This window comes from Melitaea cinxia, chromosome 6 (assembly GCF_905220565.1).
Source record: "Melitaea cinxia chromosome 6, ilMelCinx1.1, whole genome shotgun sequence".
In the NCBI taxonomy this organism is placed as follows: domain Eukaryota; kingdom Metazoa; phylum Arthropoda; class Insecta; order Lepidoptera; family Nymphalidae; genus Melitaea; species Melitaea cinxia.
Genome location: NC_059399.1, coordinates 5,547,128 through 5,568,490, shown reverse-complemented (window position 1 = coordinate 5,568,490; position 21,363 = coordinate 5,547,128). Strand labels below are relative to the sequence as shown.

General features: G+C 33.8%; 1 protein-coding gene across 1 annotated transcript in view; it reads left to right on the top strand.

The window, feature by feature from the left end:
- Nucleotides 1-536: 536 nt before the first annotated feature.
- The window catches only part of LOC123654597 (GATA-binding factor C-like), a 79,729-nt gene continuing 58,902 nt past the window's right edge, over nt 537-21,363 (top strand). The window contains exon 1 of the mRNA XM_045590493.1: nt 537-786. Coding sequence (XP_045446449.1) covers nt 537-786 — 250 coding nt within the window. The remainder of the gene's footprint in view (nt 787-21,363) is intronic.

Genomic DNA, 21,363 nt, shown 5'->3' with positions numbered 1-21,363 from the left:
TGTTTATATATTTTAAAAATTAATATATGTTAAATAGCACATTGTATCCGCGACTAGATACAAAGCAAAGATATCTTCAGCGAGCTTAGTAATAATAAAAATCAGTGCTCGGTTAGCTAACAACGCTTAATGCGCGGTTACACCTTATCGCAGCCGTATCGAGTGTTGTTTGTGGTATATCAGTTAATCAAATTGGGAGCGTATCGATATCACGGACGTCTTTCGATAACGCACTGTTTTTATCTTAAACGATTGTTTCTTTTTTTGACATTATACTGGCTTATGATTTTACTGATTTATTTCTTTGATGTTTCGAAAATAACCCGCAACATTACTAATTGTGTGTTTTGTCTTTGCAGATACGGGTATGAGTGGTTCTGCGAGTCGGGACGCGTGATCGTGTGGCCATTTACGATGTCAAGACTGCGCTGGGTAGCCTCTCAGTAACTAGGCCGGCGCGAACGTTCATCGGGCGATTGACAATTGAAATGCGGATAGGGGTGCGGACTTAAAGTGCGTGTATATAAAAGCGATGCATGGTTTGTGAGGTCGGATCGGCGGTCATGGACATGAGCGGTGAGGGCGGAGGCGCGGGGTCTGGAGGCGCGCTCCAGCAGCGCTGGTACGACAGCCGCGTGAACGGCAGCCCGGCCGCCGGCGACGTCGGCTCCGAGACGAACGGGGACGGTTTCTTCCACTCGCCACTGGAGGGAGGCCACCACAGCCGCGCCCGCTACTACCATCAGCAGATGCACGCCCCTTACTCGGCGGCGGTCGGCTCGCATGGTAAGTTTACTGTTACTCTTATTTATGTAGTCTTTGGGATTTATTTTCGTACAACTCATGTCCGCTAATTAACGATTCTTTTTATATATTCAATCAATCTTAACATAAAATTATAATTTACTTTGAATAAAGTCTTATTTTATTTACATACGTAGGTATAGTGATGTAAATATATGTAGACACATTTAAACAAAATAAGATTATCCAACTCTTTTATAAATAAATAGTAAGCACCTATACCCAATTTAGTTTGGACGGAATAATACTTAACGCAAATAAAATGCGTTCCTAATACAATATAATTATGGTACAAAAAAGCTGCCAGTATTTAAGGCAACTTGTTGGCAGGGAACGGTAGGCAAACGTCCGTCTAACCTTATCGCTCATCAGACGATATCTCTCCTAAAACTCTATAATTAATTCTACGGATCTGACCAGTCAAAATCGCCATTCTGTAAGGTGACAGGTTAGGTAAACACGATCGAAAATGGGCCCCGACCGTAAAAGAAAAAAAAAAATCGTTCCATACTTTTTGTTTTTGTCTTTTGAGGTTTAAATTTTATGACCACAATAAAGTTTTTCGTGGAGACAGGTGGCTCTTCTTTATAATTTAACTACTCACTTGAATGTCTGTACGATCTCGTCTAGAGGGTCGTCGTTAGAGGCGAGATCGGCATGCGGCCGATACTCTTTAATTTATTAAGCGGTGCGTCGGTAGTGATGTGACACTTAAGAAACTGTGTCACTTCTGAGAATGAGGGCTGGGATTCGATTTTGTCGCGTTTACGGGTCGCGGCAGTAACGTACCTTAGTTTATGTGAACCCGCGCTCGACTAAATTTTTAGGCTGTTTGTAAACTTACTCTCTTATCGTGTTATGTCCGCAGTCACGACGCGGCTCCTTGTAGCTTTGATTATATCTAATTTTGGTAAATTCATTTGTCGACAACGGCCGCAGCCGAATCAATTAGGTACTATAAAATTACGTGAAACATTGATACTCGTCTCTTTTTAGTGTCGTTTATTTACGCCACTGAAAATTCGAAAAAAATACTTTAACATTTGAAAACTCTATTGAATTTCACTTACAGCGCCTCTACCTAAAGGGTTTTTGTTTTATTTATTTGCTCTTTGTTCTGTCTTTGTCTGGCCGGTAAAAAAGTAATAAAACATATTTTAAGTTGGCTGAGGTGTATATAAACTTGCTACGATGACAACGCGGATCGTTTTCACTTAACATTTTACGAGCGACTGCGGCTCGCCCTCACTCGCCGTCGCCCGTCGCATAATTGTATCAACTTTATTTATTTAATAAACTTTAATGCCGTATTTTTTTTGTCATCATGCACAAAGTTTTACCAACTTGTCGTTTATTCACACAAAAACGCTTGTAACATATTTTATTAATCTTTAAGAATATGATACAAAATGTAGATTTATTTTTGAAAGATAATTTTGTCACTTATTAACCGATGATATCTGACTCTAAACACACAAACATAAATGGTCGATGTTTATCTATTCAGATAAGAACGAAAGTGCGTGTTCGACTAAGAGTTGATAACATTTAAAAGATCTAATATGAATTCTATGACTCAACTAGATATTACCTATTTATATTCAGCTATACTTAAAAATAACGTTTTTGAAGCAAGATTTAAATTACTGATGCAGATGAGGTAAACTTCAGTAATATACGTACGTAGCTCTGAAAATGTTTTTAAAAGTTCTAGCTCATTAATAAACAATCTTAATTAGGTATTGAACATACTTAAAACAAATTATTCCATTTAAATTTAAAAGACGACCTTTAGCGTCGTTTGCTTATATGATTTTTTTTTATATATTAATAAGTGTTATTTATTAATATTTATTAAACATTTAAAATGTATACCGAAAATATAAAATTTTTAAAAAGTGACGAAATAAGTCGCTAGCGACGAACAGTTTTTGTAATGGTTTCGGTGTAACGCGATACAGGGCAGTCGATTTGACGCTCATCCGATAATTTATGGTTTGGCGACGCGATTGATGGCACGGATAAAATTATTTATTTCACACCGCTTTAGATTCATGGCTAGTGGATTGTTCTTCTCCGAAACTTTAATTAATAAATAAGCGCCTAATGTCTTGTGAGACGCTTAAAAGATATACCTAAGTGTATTTATATAGAAACTAGCTGACCCCGCAAACGTTGTTTTGCAATATATGTTACTAACCCCTTAATACATTAATTAACATTAATATAATTTAGGGGTATAAAAAATAGATGTTTGCCGATTCTCAGACCTACCCGATATGCACACAAAATATCATAAAAATCTGTCCACCCGCTTCGGAGGAGTATTTTAATTAACATTGTGACACGAGAATTTTATATATAAGATTACTATTTTGTCAAAGAGAATTAAGCGTTCTTGTTCTACTGAATATTGTCTGCTTTGAGAATATTTATGATTTTATGATAGATTTCAAATATAAAGCTTTTATCTTTATATCCCAATATTTACACAACAAAAGTGTCATTGATTAGGTGAAACATATATCATACAGTTTCTGATGATGATATTAAGTATTTACTGCATGTTTATATTTTTATGAATATCAATTTAATATACATATAACATTAAGGATAATTTTAATAAATAACAAAGTTATTACACTTTTAATCTCCGAAACTGTAACTGTCCTTTCCTCCTTTACTTTGTATAAAAAAACAGTTTATTGTCTCACTTACGTACGTATATAGAATTTAAAGTAAGGAGTACTTGTGTCTTTTGTCCCATGTTTCATGTTTTGTTTCTGTAAGTAGAAATACAAATACTTAAAAATTAAAATTATGACCCTGTATGTGTGTGTGTGTTTGTGTATCCAATATCGTATCTATACATATAGATAGAAATATATATGTATACCTTTACACAACAGTCTGTCACAATAATAGATTTTTTTATAAATACAATCAATATAATAAGCCGAATATGGCGGTTGTACATAGACTACCTCTCAAAATGGCATTATAATTTACTTTCATTTAAAATAGAGAGGCATCTTAATTTTTTAATGAATATGACACAAAACTATCAACAGGTGGACAGTGATACGATCAAATTGAAATGTACATAGAGTTTTGCAATAAATGAGAACATTACGGTCACACATAGTTAGGTAGTTAACTATTCATATATATAAGGTGTAAATGCTAGAATCTATTTTAATGGCAAGATAATCATTGTATGGAAAATCATTTTTCGTTTTAACAGTTGTTTAATCTTAAGAAATTAAAGAGGGATTTTTTTTAGCTATGTTTTAAAGTAGATAGGTAATAAATAGTTATACTACTTAGAAGCAATGGTTTTATAAAAGTTTTTCATATTGTATCTAGTAATGTAAAATTTTCGATATTGAGATTCTTAATTATATTTCTATAAATTTAAAAAAAAAATAGAAATGGTAATATAATGGTAAATAGATTTTTTGTAAGACGAAGATATTATAAAAGTGAAGGAAGTGAAGAGATATAAAATATACTGTTTGTGCACTATCTGTGACTCATCAATTTTACGTCTAGTCGTGGACATAGGATTTTTTTTCTAAGAAATTAATCTATAGAATTGTTACTATCAAACTATTTGAGTGTTGCTATTTGATAAACCTGTTTATTTCTGAAATAAAATATCGATTATTATTATTTATTAGTACCTAGGTAAATGTAAAGTGAATTTGTTTTCATTAATTTATCGATAAGCTAGATAGGTAGGTAGGTACTTCTCTTTTTACTATGTTTGATAAATGTCATTTTTTAAATCATCAACACAATGTGTCGCGGGTTGCTGTCTGTACATGGAAGATATTATATGAGTATTATTGCGACCTTTATCAACGCAAATAGCACCTAAAACAATGATTGTTACAATTTTTGCCTGTTTGTCTGTGATTTTGTGCACGCTAATCTCAGAATCGGCTTATCCGATTTAGATGTAATTTTCACTAATATATTGTGGTAAGTTTCACTTAGCATTTAGTGTTTGTTTCATGTCAGTCAGTTCATAATTAAAAAAGTTATGTCCATTTAAAGAGTCACGTTGAGCATGTAAATACCAAAATAAACTAAAAGATATTGCCAAAAAAAAGCCGTCCAAAATCACTATTCTACGCGGACAAAGACGCGGGCACAGCAGTAGTTTATATAGAAGAAAATCTTGTTACATTAATGCATGTTTACGACTAAATTTGCGCTGATTAAATAAATTGTAGTTAATTTTACTACAAAATGCCGTGAATGAAGACATAATGCTTATTGTATCATGTTTTAGTAACTTGTATCTAGTAATTAACATAGTCAAATATATTTTCTGTGTCATTCTCGTAACAAATCTATGCTTTCATTCTCATTTGCACTTAACGATACCCATGTTCAGTTATAACTGTAACTGATTGAATTATTATGAACTTTAGATTTTCTTTTTATAAGTTTTCTGCACAGTACAAATGGATACTTCAAAAGCGATACGGCTACGAAATGTAATCTCATAAATGTATTACAACGTTATGTCAATCGACAATTTATGTTATGAGTTATGAGAGGATCAATGCATTTTCCAGCTAGCCGTCCACCTGCCAACTGGTCGGACATCATTGTCTTTTTGTAAACAATCCCTTAACAGGCTAGATTTTTTCAATTACTCCGTCTGGTGAAGTAAATGAATATGAAAGTGGCGGCCTCATCACTATACCAATTAAATTGACTAAACATTCGTTTTGCTCAAATATGCTTTACCCGTCCGTCTGTCTCTATAGACACTACCCGTCATACGACTTCACGAACCTTATAGTCTTTTTGTTTTCAGTTTTTCACCATTCCTTTAGTCCTATTTTATTTTGTCTGGCAAGCGGACATGTTACGTGTTGAACGTTTGCAAGCTAAACAAACAATCGTGTGCATTATAAATAATATGATGGTAGAGTATAACTATTCATTACGTGGTCGTTACATTAATTTCTTTTGTAATTGAACAATGAGTGAATGCAGCAAAAAATCTGTGTGTGCATTTGCCTAATAAGCTATACATTTTACTTGTCAATCGTGAATGTGAGCTGAATGCCGTTTGTGTGCGTTAGTAAAAATGCGTGTGTGCGTGAGACGCGTCCCGCAGATTGGCGCAATTAGTTGTGGGGGGCGGGGCCTGCGTCTGCGCAGCGACATCTCCTCCCTCTACGCACACATGCGTTGTCGTGGCACAAAATAATGATGCCATGAAGCATTAATTATTTCCCCCATTCTCGACACACATTAGCAGGCGGCAATCGTGGTTGCGAAAACACTAAGTAAATTACTTTTATTCCAGCGAGGAGACATAACGTTATGTTTTAATGTTTTACTTGGTTGCGATGCATCCTTAATGTTGCCTTGATGATGCGATCGTCGGATATCTTGCAGACGTTGCAGGCACCTGGAGTGTCACAGCGGTAATAATAGCTTACACCACATAAAATTATAATCTGTTTTTTCAAAATAATGGGATATATTAAAGTTTTACAATGTATTTACTTTTATGACACTATTTCTTTTTAAAATAGCGATTTTGCTTGTACATTTATGTACACCACTTCTACCATGTCATCGCATGCAGTGATGGTCATAGTAGATATATAATATAAGTACATATATTCATTTGATATTTTAAAGTAAGATCAGATTTCTCTTAAACATTTTTTATAGAAATACATACTTTATATATCAATAAAAAGGTACTTACATATTGCTATTTTGTATTACAAAAGTATTTAATACCCTTATCTCTGAAATGATATATTCTTTTATCTATGTAATTGTAAAAAAACATCTTTGATAGCGGTATTGACGTAAGTAATGCTCGTTTCGTGGAATGTTATATAAAAGGTTATGAAAACGTAAACAAATATAGGTATAGGCATTAATAACATAAGAATAATTGAAAGAAAGAAGCAAAAACAGAAATATTTCGAAACGACAGCTTCCTAATAAAAATAAAAACGGTAATAAAAGTAAAATTAAATAGTCATTACATACATACATATAGAACTTTTATAATTAAAAATAAATAAATCATATATGTCTATTATTTAACAAAAATAAATCTAATGTATTATTTTAGCGTTAAAAGATTAGATAATAAGTATTTATAGCGTTAAAATTGTCTGTAATCAAATATGGCAGCCGCTACCTACAAAATGGATACGCGTACAAAACGTGTGCTTTCAAGTGTAGTACGCGATGAGCCTGAAGCGTTCGGAAATGGAATATTGCTGTAAACTTTCCAGACGAAACCAGTTGTTCACAGTAACGAATATGTACCAAGCCCTTGCTTAAACTTCGATTGTTATTATTTATAATTCGAATGTAGAAATATTTCTAGCGAGTTGAATTAAAAATAGTAAATTAAATTATTTAATTTTAGGACGTAACTATCTTAATTAAAGATAGGGAAACTAAATGACTTTACATATGATTTATACCCGACTACCGAAGGGGAGATTTTTTTATTGTCATCATCATCATCATTTCAGCCTATTGCAGTCCACTGCTGGACATAGGCCTCCACAAGTTCGCGCCAAATATGGCGCGAACTCATGTGTTTTGCCCATAGTCCACGCTGGGCAGGCGGGTTGGTGACCGCAGGGCTGGCTTTGTCGCACCTTAGACGCTGCTGCCCGTCTTCGGCCTGTGTATTTCAAAGCCCTTTAGATGGTTATCCCGCCATCGGTCGGCTTTATAAATTCCAAGGTGGTAGTGGAAGTAGGTATGCTATCCCTTAGTCGCCCCTTACGACACCCACAGGAAGAGAGGGGGTTATTTGATGCCGTAGCCACACAGCATTTTTTATTGTACTTACACACATGCATATGCATGTACATATTTATCTAATTATCCATAAATTTATTGATAGGTAGACTCTACAATGTATCTAATACTCGTAAGTAATAGGTATGTTACATATTTAAGTAGGATCGCCTTGAATCCCCGTGCTAAAAACATCTTGTTTTCTATTGTAACCATTATTATAGGTACTTTTTGAGTATTTGACCGTATCAAAAGTAGCCTACAGAAGCCTGAGAGTACGCTTCAGCCTTTAATATCTCACTGCTGGCCATAGGCCTCTTTCCTCATGTGTGAGAAGCCTGAGAGTAAGTGATCATATAAAAAAAAAAAAACAAACTTAACATTGCCGTCAAGATACTTTAAACCTTCCAAATTTTCCATAGATATTTCAGGGTTATAGAATAAATTTGTGAGTCATTAAGAACATGTTATTTTAGTTCAAGCATAGATTAAACGTAGGTATACCACATAGTACTTTATTTGAAATAAGACGAGTTTCTCACGATTGACTGGTGATTGAAGACACATAGGCTAATATAAAGTGGACTACCTTATTTATTCATTCTATCATCTCAACTAAGAAATTAAGTACGTGATTAGAATGAATAAGGTTTTGAATAATAAAATTTAATAACGCAGTGCATCGAGTTTTTCTAGCTACATCCGATTACCTAAGACAGCAAAAACTATGGAATTGAATTCCTTAGACTAACGATTACCATTCACAAGTATGAAAAAATCGAAAGTCGCCGGCAGAAGCTTCACGATTAATTAACTTGAGAACCGTTATTCATTAGAGTTGGCGTTTATTAGCCGTCACAATACATTTAACAAGCGGTCGCTTTGAACATTTTAAACAGTGAAGCAAACTGTATGTAAATGCTAAGTCATACAGGTTAAAGACGATGGTCGTTCGGTGGTAGTATTGCTGGTGAGGTAAGCTTTAGGTAAATTTTCTTTCGGTTGCTTTATTTCATTATTGATATTCCTGTGGAATACATCTAAGTAGGTATTTTTTTAAATGTAACTAGGTCAGCAAACAAGCGTACGGCTCACCTGACGGTAAGCAAATATCGTAGCTTATAGACGTCTGCAACACCAGAAGCACCCTATTCCCGAATTTCCCCCAGGAGCTCTGGTCACCTTACTAACCAACAGGAACATAACACTGCTTGAAAACAGCATTATTTTGCTGTGATCTTCTGTATGGACGAGGTACTACCCCAGTCGAGCTGCTTCATATTTTTAGCAGGAAATTTATCTCGGTTTATTACGAGTATATAGCCCAGCATTTTGAGTAAATGTTTTTTTCCTATAATATGAAGCTAATTTTTTTGTTCCGGTATTATAGTTTTTACAAAAATATCAAACTGAATATTTATGAATAAAATTAAATTGCATTTTTGTTAACAGCCATAAAAAAAAAACTAAACCTTTCCACAACTTTAAATGAAAACAATCAACACACATTAACAAAATATACTCAAAACAAATATGTCTTTAACTTTAATTAATCTTAAATACAATTATGTTTCTAGAATAAATGTAAATAATATATAACAAAAAAAAAAGAAAAAAAAGAAACAACATTTCTTTTAAATCAACCGGTGTACGGAAATAAGATATATAGATAAGTCTTTCAAACATTTTATAATAAATAGGTACCTACTACAACTTATAAAATAAAAAGGCAATGATTTTCAAATAACATGGGAGAGTACCTAAGTTTAATGAATACCTACAATGTATAAATATAAGAAACAAGTAAATATATTACACGGTTCATGTCAGCACTATATTTAGTTTAATGGTAGAAGCTTGCATGTTGTTTTTTACTGACGTGAATGAGAAACTACTTTCAGTTGAACCGACGACGGTTACAGTGTTACAATTAGAAAAATCGATCGTTGCTAACAAATTGTGGAGGGAAGCGCGTTTAATTTTATTGCTTATAGCCTTATAGTCACCGCGAACGCGTACAGACGAAAAAACTTATCAAATTACGCAATATAAATTTAGTTTATAGAGATTTACCATATCCAGCTTTTTAAACTCGTCGATACCTACAATGTGATGGCAGAAATACTATTACCTATTATATTAAGTTAACGTTTGAAATCACTACTAATAAGGTAACCAAAAGTTATAAAAAATTAGTTTAATATTATATCTATCAATATATTAGTGTCATTTATAAATTAAGTAACTTATTCAATGAGAGACATTTACTAGATATTTAAAACAAATTTTCGACTTACGAACTCTTTATAATTAGGCCGACACTTAATTATGAAATCTAAGTTTTAAAACATACAAGATTTTTTTTTACCATAACACGAATACGAGTAATATTTCCGTTCTTGATATTAAATTTAATTAAATAATGCAACATCTTACATAATAAGTATTTGAATGTATATCTTGAACTTAGTGTAGTGTGCGTTGGTTGCAACAACTCGACCTCACGATCGATATAGCTTCTAAACACGGGACGAGCTGACCTAATTAGGAAACTTTTTTATACTTTAAGCTTAATATTATCGTTTAAACAGCCTTGAAATAATTTGTTGTCTCGTAATTGTGTCGGGAGGTAACAATAAATAATTAGGCTTATTTATGTATATTAAAGGGATGGGGCGCTATGTTTTCGAATATAGGAAGTAATTTTTTTTTTTTTTTTACTGAAGGCAAGTAAATATCAAGTAAAGTCATGTACGTTGAATTCAATTTACAATTTTTGTTACGATTTTTCAAAATTCATCGCGTTACTTAATTAATTATTAACAACAAATATACTACGACTAAAATATCTAAAGGTTCAAAATGCAGCTAGCTTAAATTACAATTTTATTAATAATTAAGTGAATCAAGTAATAAGCATAAAGTTGGTATGGGGCGACCGTAATTTGAAACACATTCGTAGGTAGGTACTGTTTACGTACACCTTGGCTCATCTTATTAAAAGTTAATTAACAAAGTTGCTGACGTCACGAAAATAATGTTTAATACAGTGGGTACACAGTTCCCCGTCGGGGTTTTTTTAATATGTAATCGCTTATTATTAGGTTCTTATAAAAACGGCTCTGTCCGCTCCGGTGCGCAGCCGTCATTCACTAGTTTAATGTATTCGTTTTGCTTTTATGTCCTTCGCATGATTAGCTTTGATTGATTGCATCCAAATATTGATGCGTATTATCCAAACCGCTCTTAATGTTGGACATTACTGAAATAATATTGCAATGTAAATATGTACCTACTTTTTTCTTAAAGATGACTTTATCTGATATTTTTGTGTTACCTACTTGCGATTTGGTTGCTTAGAGATAAATTCAATTTTATGACTTTGTTACGATATCTTTAATGGTTTTTTACGGGTACTTATATTTCTGATTTTATTAAAGGTAGCATAAAATATTGAGGCGTTTTGTTTACTTTGTCCTTATGTAACCGGTTTGAGGACTATTTTTTGTCGAATTATGTACTGGAAGATTGATAGTTTTGTTTACACTGGGATTTATTTGAGGATCTCGGTCCAATTTGGAGTCTCGGGTCCCTGTTTCCGGTTGATTGCTACAATGAAGGTGATGCGCGGAGAGCTTGATGGATGAAGGTAGCGAAGACATGCGACCCGGCCACAAGAATTCGTGTGCGTTCAGGCAAAAAAGGACTCTAATATCAGTTCACGTTTAAACATCAAGATAGAAACGTCTGTTGCGTCGTCGTAAGGTCGATTTTCGTTTGTTTCAATATTTTCGTGGCCGTATTTATATATTTGCCACTAAAGCGGTGTGGATGAGTCGGTGGTTATGTCACGATTTGTCATATGTCGCTTTGCGGTTCCTAACATCCCCTGAGTAACTTCAGATTTAAGCAGCAGTTATTTAAAAAAAAATAATCTTCCATTTAAACAAAACTTAATTATAAAAGTATTCCGGTCCAATTAAGAAGACATGAATCAGACATACGAAGAGCGCTTTATATGCAAATTGATAATTTAAGTCTAACGTTTCAATATAGCTTGTGAACTTTAACTCTAACAAGAAACCTGAAACCTTGGCTATGTGTCAAGACAAATATTATAATGAGCGAAAATTTTAAATAAATAAACACACCTCACTATTGCTACGAAACGTATGGAATTTTGAATATTTAGCGAGTACTGCACGCCCGACACCTTGCTGAAATCGCTTAAGTGCGATTTATGTTTTCATTACGCTATATTTTCTAGGTTAAAACATTTAGGGCAGAGGGCGTTAGCGTCGCTCGAGTCGTTCTGCCTGGAAGGCTATTTTCGCAGCACATTACTAAGGATGAATGATTTCCTGGCGAGCCATGATTTATACGACGTTGCTTTGTGCTGGCTACCAGCGGGCACCCTACATAGACTCATTACAGGCCGTTCGTAAAGAATGGAGCTATTCATTCATACCTTTGTGTAAAGCTACCAGCATTTGTCTTTGTTGCGCTCGCGACGTGCTATCAGGCCGCATCGATCTTCGTAATCGTTATCGAAATTTGCTATGAATATTTTAAAGTAATAAATGATATAATAAAAATACAATTTTGCTGTATTTGAACATACTTGTCATCAAATATTTAGCAAAAAATACTGTACAAAATATTTTATAGATCATGAGGATGTAGAGAAAAAAATTAAAAAATTATTAAAGCTATATTAGATTAAACATACTTAATTATACATACCTATTCAAACGTTCGATTTATTGATTTTATGTTCGGTCATAAAACTGTGTTTTTTCTGTTTGAATCTATAAATAATGTAAAACTACATTTTAATGTTTCAACAACGTGTCAACTAGACATACAAATCACGTAATAATAATAAAATATCGGACAGTTCTTAACTGTTTCATTTTAATATTAAAAAATACGAACTCGAACTCGAACTCGAACGTACTCGAACGTGGAATCTATTACGAGTAGAATTATTAGTCGTGCTATGTGGTTTTGTTCATGATATGAGTAGGTGCAGGTGTTAGGATTTATTTGTTAACTTATTTCATGAGTGTGTATGGGCAAATATATTTTTTTAATTTTTTTTTATAAATGAGACTATCCGCGAACGAACGAAAGTAACCGACATAGGCCACAGAATAAGTAAGTTAAAGTGGCACTGGGCTGGTCATCTGTGTCGAAGGACCGATGGCGTTGGAGCAGATGTGTCCTGGAGTGGAGACCGCGCCATGGCAAACGCAATGTGGGACGTTCTCCGGCCCGCTAGACCGACAATCTACGTAAGATTTGATGGAGACCAGGATGTCTGGCGCGAACTTATCGAAAATGGAAATTAATATATTACTGTTCAATACTTTACTGTAATAGTAAAAACTTTGTGATTTCTATTTTATTAAGTTGTGTTATGGATTTAATGACTAATCTTTTTTCTATGCTTTATTTAGTATTATTTGACTAAACTATTATCAGTTAATCTGTAAACAGATTGTAATGTTTGGACTGAATGTATTGAGACTGAAATATTATGTTGTTTAAGATAACATGAAATACTAACAAACGTTTAATAAGGTTCACGTAAGGTTCAGAATCAAAGGATTCGATCGTGGTGAGTCACGCAAGTTCTAGTTCCATTAAAACTATGGAACTATTTTTATTCTTATTTTTAAAGTTTGAAATTCTAAACCAATTACTATTTGAATCTTGAAATAAGCTACGCTAAATTTTACTCAGTATGAAAATTATATTGTGTATGATATAGTATTGTAAATTCTTTATGAAATTTTATAAGAAAGTTTATGTTTACAACTACAACGTTTTGGGCCTTTAGTTTCCATTTTGTAATTAGTAAATAGTAATCGTAACTTGTGTACGAACTTTCTCTTAGTAAACATCAGCAGAATAGTAAAATATTAAGTAAGTATTTGGTATTTAGATTGTGTAATTGAAATAATAGTAATAATTAAAGTTTTTACGTTGACAGTACATAGCGTTAGTGTCGGCACGGGTGACGATTGCTACAACCTGTCAGCTCATGGCAACATTGATTATATGTCCGCTTTACGTCCGCGAGTAAGTCGTAAGGCTGATTTATTAGCTATGATCGCTGATATAGATACATTAGCGAATTCTCTTGCCACATTACATTTTAACACTATTTAATTTATCATACGAGACTATTAATTATTACCTTTTTTGTGTATTAAGGCCTAATTACCGATGTATCGAGATCTTAATTTGTTGTAACGGTTTGTTACGTATACCGATTATTTTTGCTCTTCAATTAGTGTAACCTATTATTACTTTCATTGATTGTTATTTACAGTATAGACGCAACTAGACGTTCCATGTGGTTCCACCTGTGTTAAGTTTGGTGCATATATTTATAAGTTGACATTTGGTTTACATTGTTCCGTAAGTAGGTACACATTGCTTAAATTCCTCATTATTAGTACCGTTTTACAGGGTTTTATAATTAAGTAATTTTATATCTGGTAATAAAATTTATTATTAAAGTACACGAGTATTCCTAGAAATATATTATTAACATAAATAGTGTAATTTAATTCTCAGCGCTTGGTTCTGTGCTCGGTTAAAGTTTGTAATTATGTTAAAATGGGTTATATTCAAATCAAATATTGATTCTAGGATAATGGATAATAGTTTGGTGCTCGCTAAACCTGGTTAAGTCGATACCGGATTAAGTTATAGGTTGTTGACGACCAGCGAGCGGGTAAGACACCGTACGTACAGAGGCGAACTTAATAATACGAAAATCATACTTAAAATGTCATAGATTTGTTTTTTTTCTCTCTGCTCAAACAGTGTTAATTACGAAGGACATTTATATGTGACTTGATGTCTCTCGCAGCTAATACTGTATTTTGGCAGATTAAGTGGGACGTAAATTTGGCGTTTCACTTAATTAATATCAAACTAATTTTTTTTTATGTTGTTATTGTACATATTTATTTTATTTTGACATTTAAATTACATTTTATTATTAAGTAAGTCCTTTCTGTTGTCTGCTATCTCTATGTACAACATTTAAAAATAACTAGGTTTAAGAATATATTTAAACAAACAGCTTACGTTTAGAAAGTCTATCAAAGTCTCCTTTCACTAGAAACCTCTCCTGATCCGTTTCAATTAGCAATTACTTTGAAAAATAATTTATTTAACTAATACATTATTACGAGTATGTAGACGGGTGCCTGTGTGCGTTTGTACGATGTCTTTATGTAAAATTGGACGCGTGTTGTCATTCCGTCCCTGTGCGTACTCGTATTTTTCTCCCGATACCGTAATGCGCAAGTCACGCGGTTATGTAAGTTGCCATGGCTGCCGGCCGGCGCCGTCATTATAGGCATTATTATTGGAACACTCGGTCTCTCGCCCGGCCATTGTCAAGATTGTGGGGTCAGAGAGACCTAGACGTTAGCCAGCTACGTAATTTCGCTATTCGTGTAACCCTATAAATCCTATCGTAAAAACAATTTACCGGATTCGACGTTGAAAAGCCAAGAGCTTAGATCATATTTAATGGTAGACATCGTGAGCACGCGGTTATTAATTATTGAAATGATTACGACGACTCATATTCTTCCCATGTCGTGTCTCGGCCATAGCTGCTCTACGTCAGATGCCTATTGTCATAATTTAAATGGGCTATGAGTTAGATTTCTTAGTGCCACTCTGAGTTACTTACTCGCTATGACGACGAACAATAAACCAAAGCCTCTAATGGTTATGTTTATAGTTTGAAGATTTGCCAGCTGTATGTTAAATAGAACATTATATTCGCGAAGGTTAAATATGTAACACTATACGTAAATGTGTGTCGTAAAATTAGATATCTATATTCATAGAATTATAAGAGGATCTTATATTTTGTTGAATAGGTTTTGTGTTAATATTATTATTATAATATTATATTGTTATTTTAGAGAATCTCTTGAATTCACATTAAATTAAAGAAGCAACAATTTATTTGTAAAGGAGAAAAATAGTTGTAAAATGTCCTTCACCTTCGTAACGAGTATAAATACTAGATGATGTAAATTATACTCGCGGGGATCATATTAATATTAACAATTAACTAGTCCATTCGGTACTTAGCTGTCGAGTCAAGTGTAGTGGAAGTATTTCTAGGCTGCGCGTTCGCCGCCGGCATCGCAAAGCGTCGGTGTGTTTGATCAAGTGAATCACTAGTGTAGCGTGACATATCCCGTGCTGCGGTCGCGGTCGCTATGAGATATTTTTACGGATCCATGAACCCCGTCTGAAGCGAGCTCGCCGAACTTTGATCCGAAAACGAAATATTGATTGCCCGATTGCTTATTGATATCAGAAGCCCGTAAGCAACTTTGACTAGTCCGAAAAGCTACCTTACGAAAAATATAGGCTCGAAACTGTCGTAAATATTTTGGAACTAACGCTCAAGATTCAGGAGTTTTATCCTAAATATTGTTGATGTAAAGTAATAAATTTTGTCTTTGGGTATTTAAATTCGTAGGTAGCTTTTAAATTCATGCAATGTTTGAAGATTTAGATCAACATTACCATTTGAATAACATTTCAACGTCTTAATATGAATCGAAATTTATTCAAGGAATGTTTTAACTCTCCCAGAAAGCACAAGCATATGTGATGCTACTTCCTTCCTTACTCGGAAATGAAAGAGAATCATTGACAAGTCTTCAAACAATGAAATTTATTAAAATGCAATAACAATAAAATTCGTGTCCGGACATTAGCGATGTTAAGTTATTCTCCAAACGCCACTTAATGAGAAGTGATGGGTTCGTAAGAAAATAAAAATACAATGTACCCACCCTGGGTACCAACGGGCGGCGACGCATTGCGTATGCAGGGCGCGTGTACTTAAAATTACACGTCCTGTATGCAAAGAAATGCTCGCCAGCGCCGTTGCAACTGAGAAGAAATTGTTAAAAATATATCTTGTTTTCATAAATTTGTAACACAAGAACATCGAGACACTGTAAAAACGTATAAGGTGAAAGTATATGTACCATAAATTATGTGTAATATGATATTTTAACACAATATAAACCATTTAATACACTAATAATAGTTGATTCGATTTGATTACCATAAAGTTCACATGTATCTAATATAGTAGGTAGTAAAGAGACGGTGAATGCGAAGCGGCGTCTATTAAAAACCAGTTTCTTCGTACCAATTTACAAAACAATCGTTAGTTGATCAGTTGCCCGCTGTTTTAAGCGTTTCACAATTCATCTTTATTAACAACGACGCGTTATGTGTATAGGAACTTTATAGCCTCGATACGGAACTATAAATCACTACGAGACACCCACGACGACTCAACTCCACTATTCGGCATGATCCGGTTCGTTCTAACGGCTCCTGTTGTTTTCGAACACTGCGCTCACTGCAGATTGTCAAATCGAATATTGAACTTAGCGTGCATATTATATAATTTGTGGATGTATTCTAGTATACATTCTTATATTTGTGATTAATGAAACGGAAGTCTTATCTAAGTTACGAATTCTTACGTAACGGAATAAATTGATGATTTGACAGAGCCAAATTAAAATTTCTCATTGCTGCGAATTCGACAACCTGAATTTCGACTAGTGAAATTGAACCCGGATATTAAGCGGGCTCAAGCTCGAATCGATCGGCGCGAGGCTTGTCGTTGGGGCTAGCGTTCTTCCGCTCGCCGTCACTAGTTGTTATTCCCGACCTCACCTGTCACACGCCACGGTAGCCAACCGTAATAATAAGAATCGTAATATAATGGTATTATAATCCAATCAAAACGTAACGTGAGGTGACCGCCCGGGCGACCGATTTACCATTCGTGACGCGACCGTGCACCTCGTAAAACATTTTTTGGGTGTACAAGTACAACACTTATAAGAATTAGAAGGATACTTTGTATTGAATCGACGCATAATGGTTACACAAATGTAAATGATATCGACTACATGTGTGGCGTAGCTTAGGAGCTCTGACAATAGTCTGTGGTACCTAAATGTACCTACTGGTAAATCGCTTGATACGTGCTAGCAAGCAAACTTAGCAAGTTACCTTTAAATGTGTTTGGAAGCTTGTTTCACGACATTGACATTTGTGCATACGTTAGAAGCGACATTTTTATCCACATATTTCTTTGATTCTTGCTTTATTTATGCTAAGATATGTGAAGTAAAAACTAAAGAGTGGTTTACTAGTCAGTCCAGTCGGTCCACCCCTACATATCTATTCGATGCATGTTCATGATTATTTATCGATTAATGTCACTCTGAACTTAACATACCTTTATTATCTTAATATATATAAATCTCGTGTCACAATGTTTGTCCGCGATGAACTCTTAAACTACTTAACCGATTTTAATCAAATTTGCACACCGTGTGCAGTTTGATCCAACTTGAAAGATAGGGTATATTTTGTTTTGATATATGTAATTATTATATTTAAGAAAAAAAATAAGGCGATACGAAGTTTGCCAGGTCAGCTAGTGTAATTATAAAAGCCCATTTAGGTAAAAATTGCAAATAGGTAGGTACTATTTTTGTATATTTGACTTTTCGTTGAATTATGTTTAGTTAATTTATTAATAGCCTTTTTACGAAATCGTTCATATAGGCTTTTTATGTGTATTAAAAATAGTTTATAAATTTAATCAATATGATAAATAATTTTTTCGCTTGAATTGAGATAATACGGTTTATGTAAATTATTCTTAATGGTGTTTTAATTTTGAATATATTTAGTTTTAGTTGTAAAGATTCGTTATAATTTATGCTACCTATATAATGGCGTCTATTTATCAATCACATTTTTATTATTAAGTCAATGTCGTTGAGAAACCCGTCCATTTGAATGCTAGCTCAAAGTAGATATTCACGCAGATGTGCAATTTTGTTACTAGAATAGTATTCCAATTTTATCATCAATCTGTGACGATTACATAAGTTTTGGTTAAAAATTTGTAATAGCATTATATGCCGTTGCAAAATATTTAGCTGTTGTTAAAAATTTAGTTATACTTGGGTATGGCAGATTGGTATCTAATAGCACTAGGTATACTAGATATAGATCTATCCTACACAAATAAAAATACAAGTAGAAGAACACGGAGCCAGTTAGCTGAATTTTTCTACCTGTACTGTTCAATTGTTTTCGGCCACTCAGTATACAGACTGTTAAAAATTAAACACACATTAGGCGTTTGTTGGATAAAGTTAATCAATGGTAGGGCTAGCCGCCAAATTGGGCGGCTAATTTAAGTATTTAACTACAATACAGACACTATCTTCTTTCAATTTAATAATGGATGTTAATAAAGTCATTATAGATGTGTTAAAGGTATTGATAAAAAATAATAATATTTAAAAGTATAATAATGTTACGCTTGTTTATACTTGTTTAACCTCGCTGTACCTATGTAAATTCGACAAAATTAATCTTAACATTTGTTATTATTAAAGTAACACGTGTTAGTGATGTATTCCGAATGTTTTAATAGAAAAACTTATCGAAGTCGTTGAGAGCAAATAAATTAAAAATTACTTATAATAATAACGACGCCTGTGTTAACAACTGCATAATTCTCACGATATAGATGAATATTTTAATAAATTATGTTGTCTGTTGATTCAATGTTTGTTTTTTAACTTTTGCGACTCACGATAACGTTTATATTTGACGGCCCGTCGCTGTTAACAGCGGCGATAATTTCTCATCGGTTATTTTATTTTTTGTTTAAATTAGAGACAATTGATAAAGTGACTTAACTTTTTTTTCAAGGTTGTTAATAGTCATTAAATAAACGACCGCTGGACTGCCTTAGTAGGTACCTAAAATACTTGGCGTCGATACGACGATCAATAAATTAAAATTAATTCGGCGTGCGAACGGCGAGATCCGATACGCGATACTGACGCCTACATTTATCATTCGCTAACACGTCGGACATTTCACAAGAGACGCACGTCGGGGAATTGTAGCGTTTACAACGTACGGCATAAGGGTTACGGGATCGCCGATGACGGACGTAATGATCCGTCACGGGAACAAAGGATAACACTGCTAAAGACAATAACTGGAAGGGATAAGTTCGCGTGCGTGATGGTTAAGCCGACGACGGCGACACACGCGCCGGCACGCACGCCGCATTCGGATGCGGAGCCGTAACCGCGCAAATAAACCGCTGCAGACTGGACGACGCTGCCCGGATGGCCTTGGCGCTTGCTGGGAAGTTTCTCACGATAAAGTATTTCTACATTTCGTACATTTTATTCAATTTGTAGCGCTAATGACATTAATTTTAATTATTTATGCGTAAAGATTACGTTGTCTTTTTATGTATTTCATTACCGCGAACGTTATTTTGTACATCGAAAATATACAATGAAATCATTAGGTTATTAACCTAAATGTGAAATTGTGCCAAATTCGGTTTATGTAGACATATTTAGGAACCTATTTCAAACTTGAAAATATACTAAATAATTATTCGAAAGTCTAATTGTACGTCTATAATATTGTAAAATGTATTTGTATGTACAAAAGCTTTGGTGTAATAAGGTAAATAGGGTGATTTTCACCGTGCGCAATGTGCACCGTGAAGCCAAGAAGGGTACCTACTGGATATCGGGCCACGCCTTTAAAATATTGAGAATAATAAAAATGTTAGTAAATTAAAGCGTTGTACATTCACCACATAAATAGTTTTATAAATCGTAAACGAAATTTAATCAATCAATTTTGCCTATTTTATTAAGTAGAAACTAAAAGTATTTTAAGTTATTGAAAGTTATTTGTACAGTTGGGATATAGCTTTTTTATATATATACGTGTATAATGTAATTATGATTATATGTAATATATTGCATAGTTCTTATTACATAAGCATATCAGAGGAATTTATTTAACTGGAATCATGTTTACTGTATATTCATTCGTCTAAAAGAAATATATGTCAAAGATATCCATTAATTTATAATTTTTATTAATTGCTTGTTTTTAGAGCATTATTAATAAATTTAAATTTGTAATAACGTTTCGTTTTTACTGTCGATTCGGTAAAGGTGTGTTCACGATAAAGACTATCGTAAAAGCTAAGTAAATATATGTTGAAAGTTTGAATGGAATATACTTATATCTAAGTATTCATGTGCTAAACAGCGATAAAGGGAATAATTGTTGTTGAAATATTATTAATAGTGAAAAAAAGTAGTAGTCATGTAACTTTTTCGATAGTAACGTTGTAAATAATCAGAAGGGAGCAAACAAAAACCGTTACGTATGAACTTAGCGTCGATTTGAACAACACTTTCAGTGCCCTGTGGCGCGGTGCGGTGATAAGATCTCGGGCTGCATCTGCCGGGGATATGGGGGCAGGGGTTGGGGTTAAATTCCGGTGTTTTGTTTGCCGGTTGTGAGAATTTGCTATGATTGGTTTACGATTTAATTATGTATTGGCTTCAATTAGTTTCATTGCAAAGTTGTATGATTAAAATTGATTATAATTATACTTCCTTATTGACTAACTGAGGTAAGGCATAGTAAGAAATATCCTGTTCAAATTGGAGCAGCTCGACTGGGAAAGTACCTCGATCTTACAGAAGATCACGGCTAAATAATACTGCTTTCAAACATTGCTGTGTTCCACTGGTGAGTAAGTAAGGTAATCTCTGATTCTGGGACATTTAATTGAATTGAATTCTTGTAAGTGATTATCTG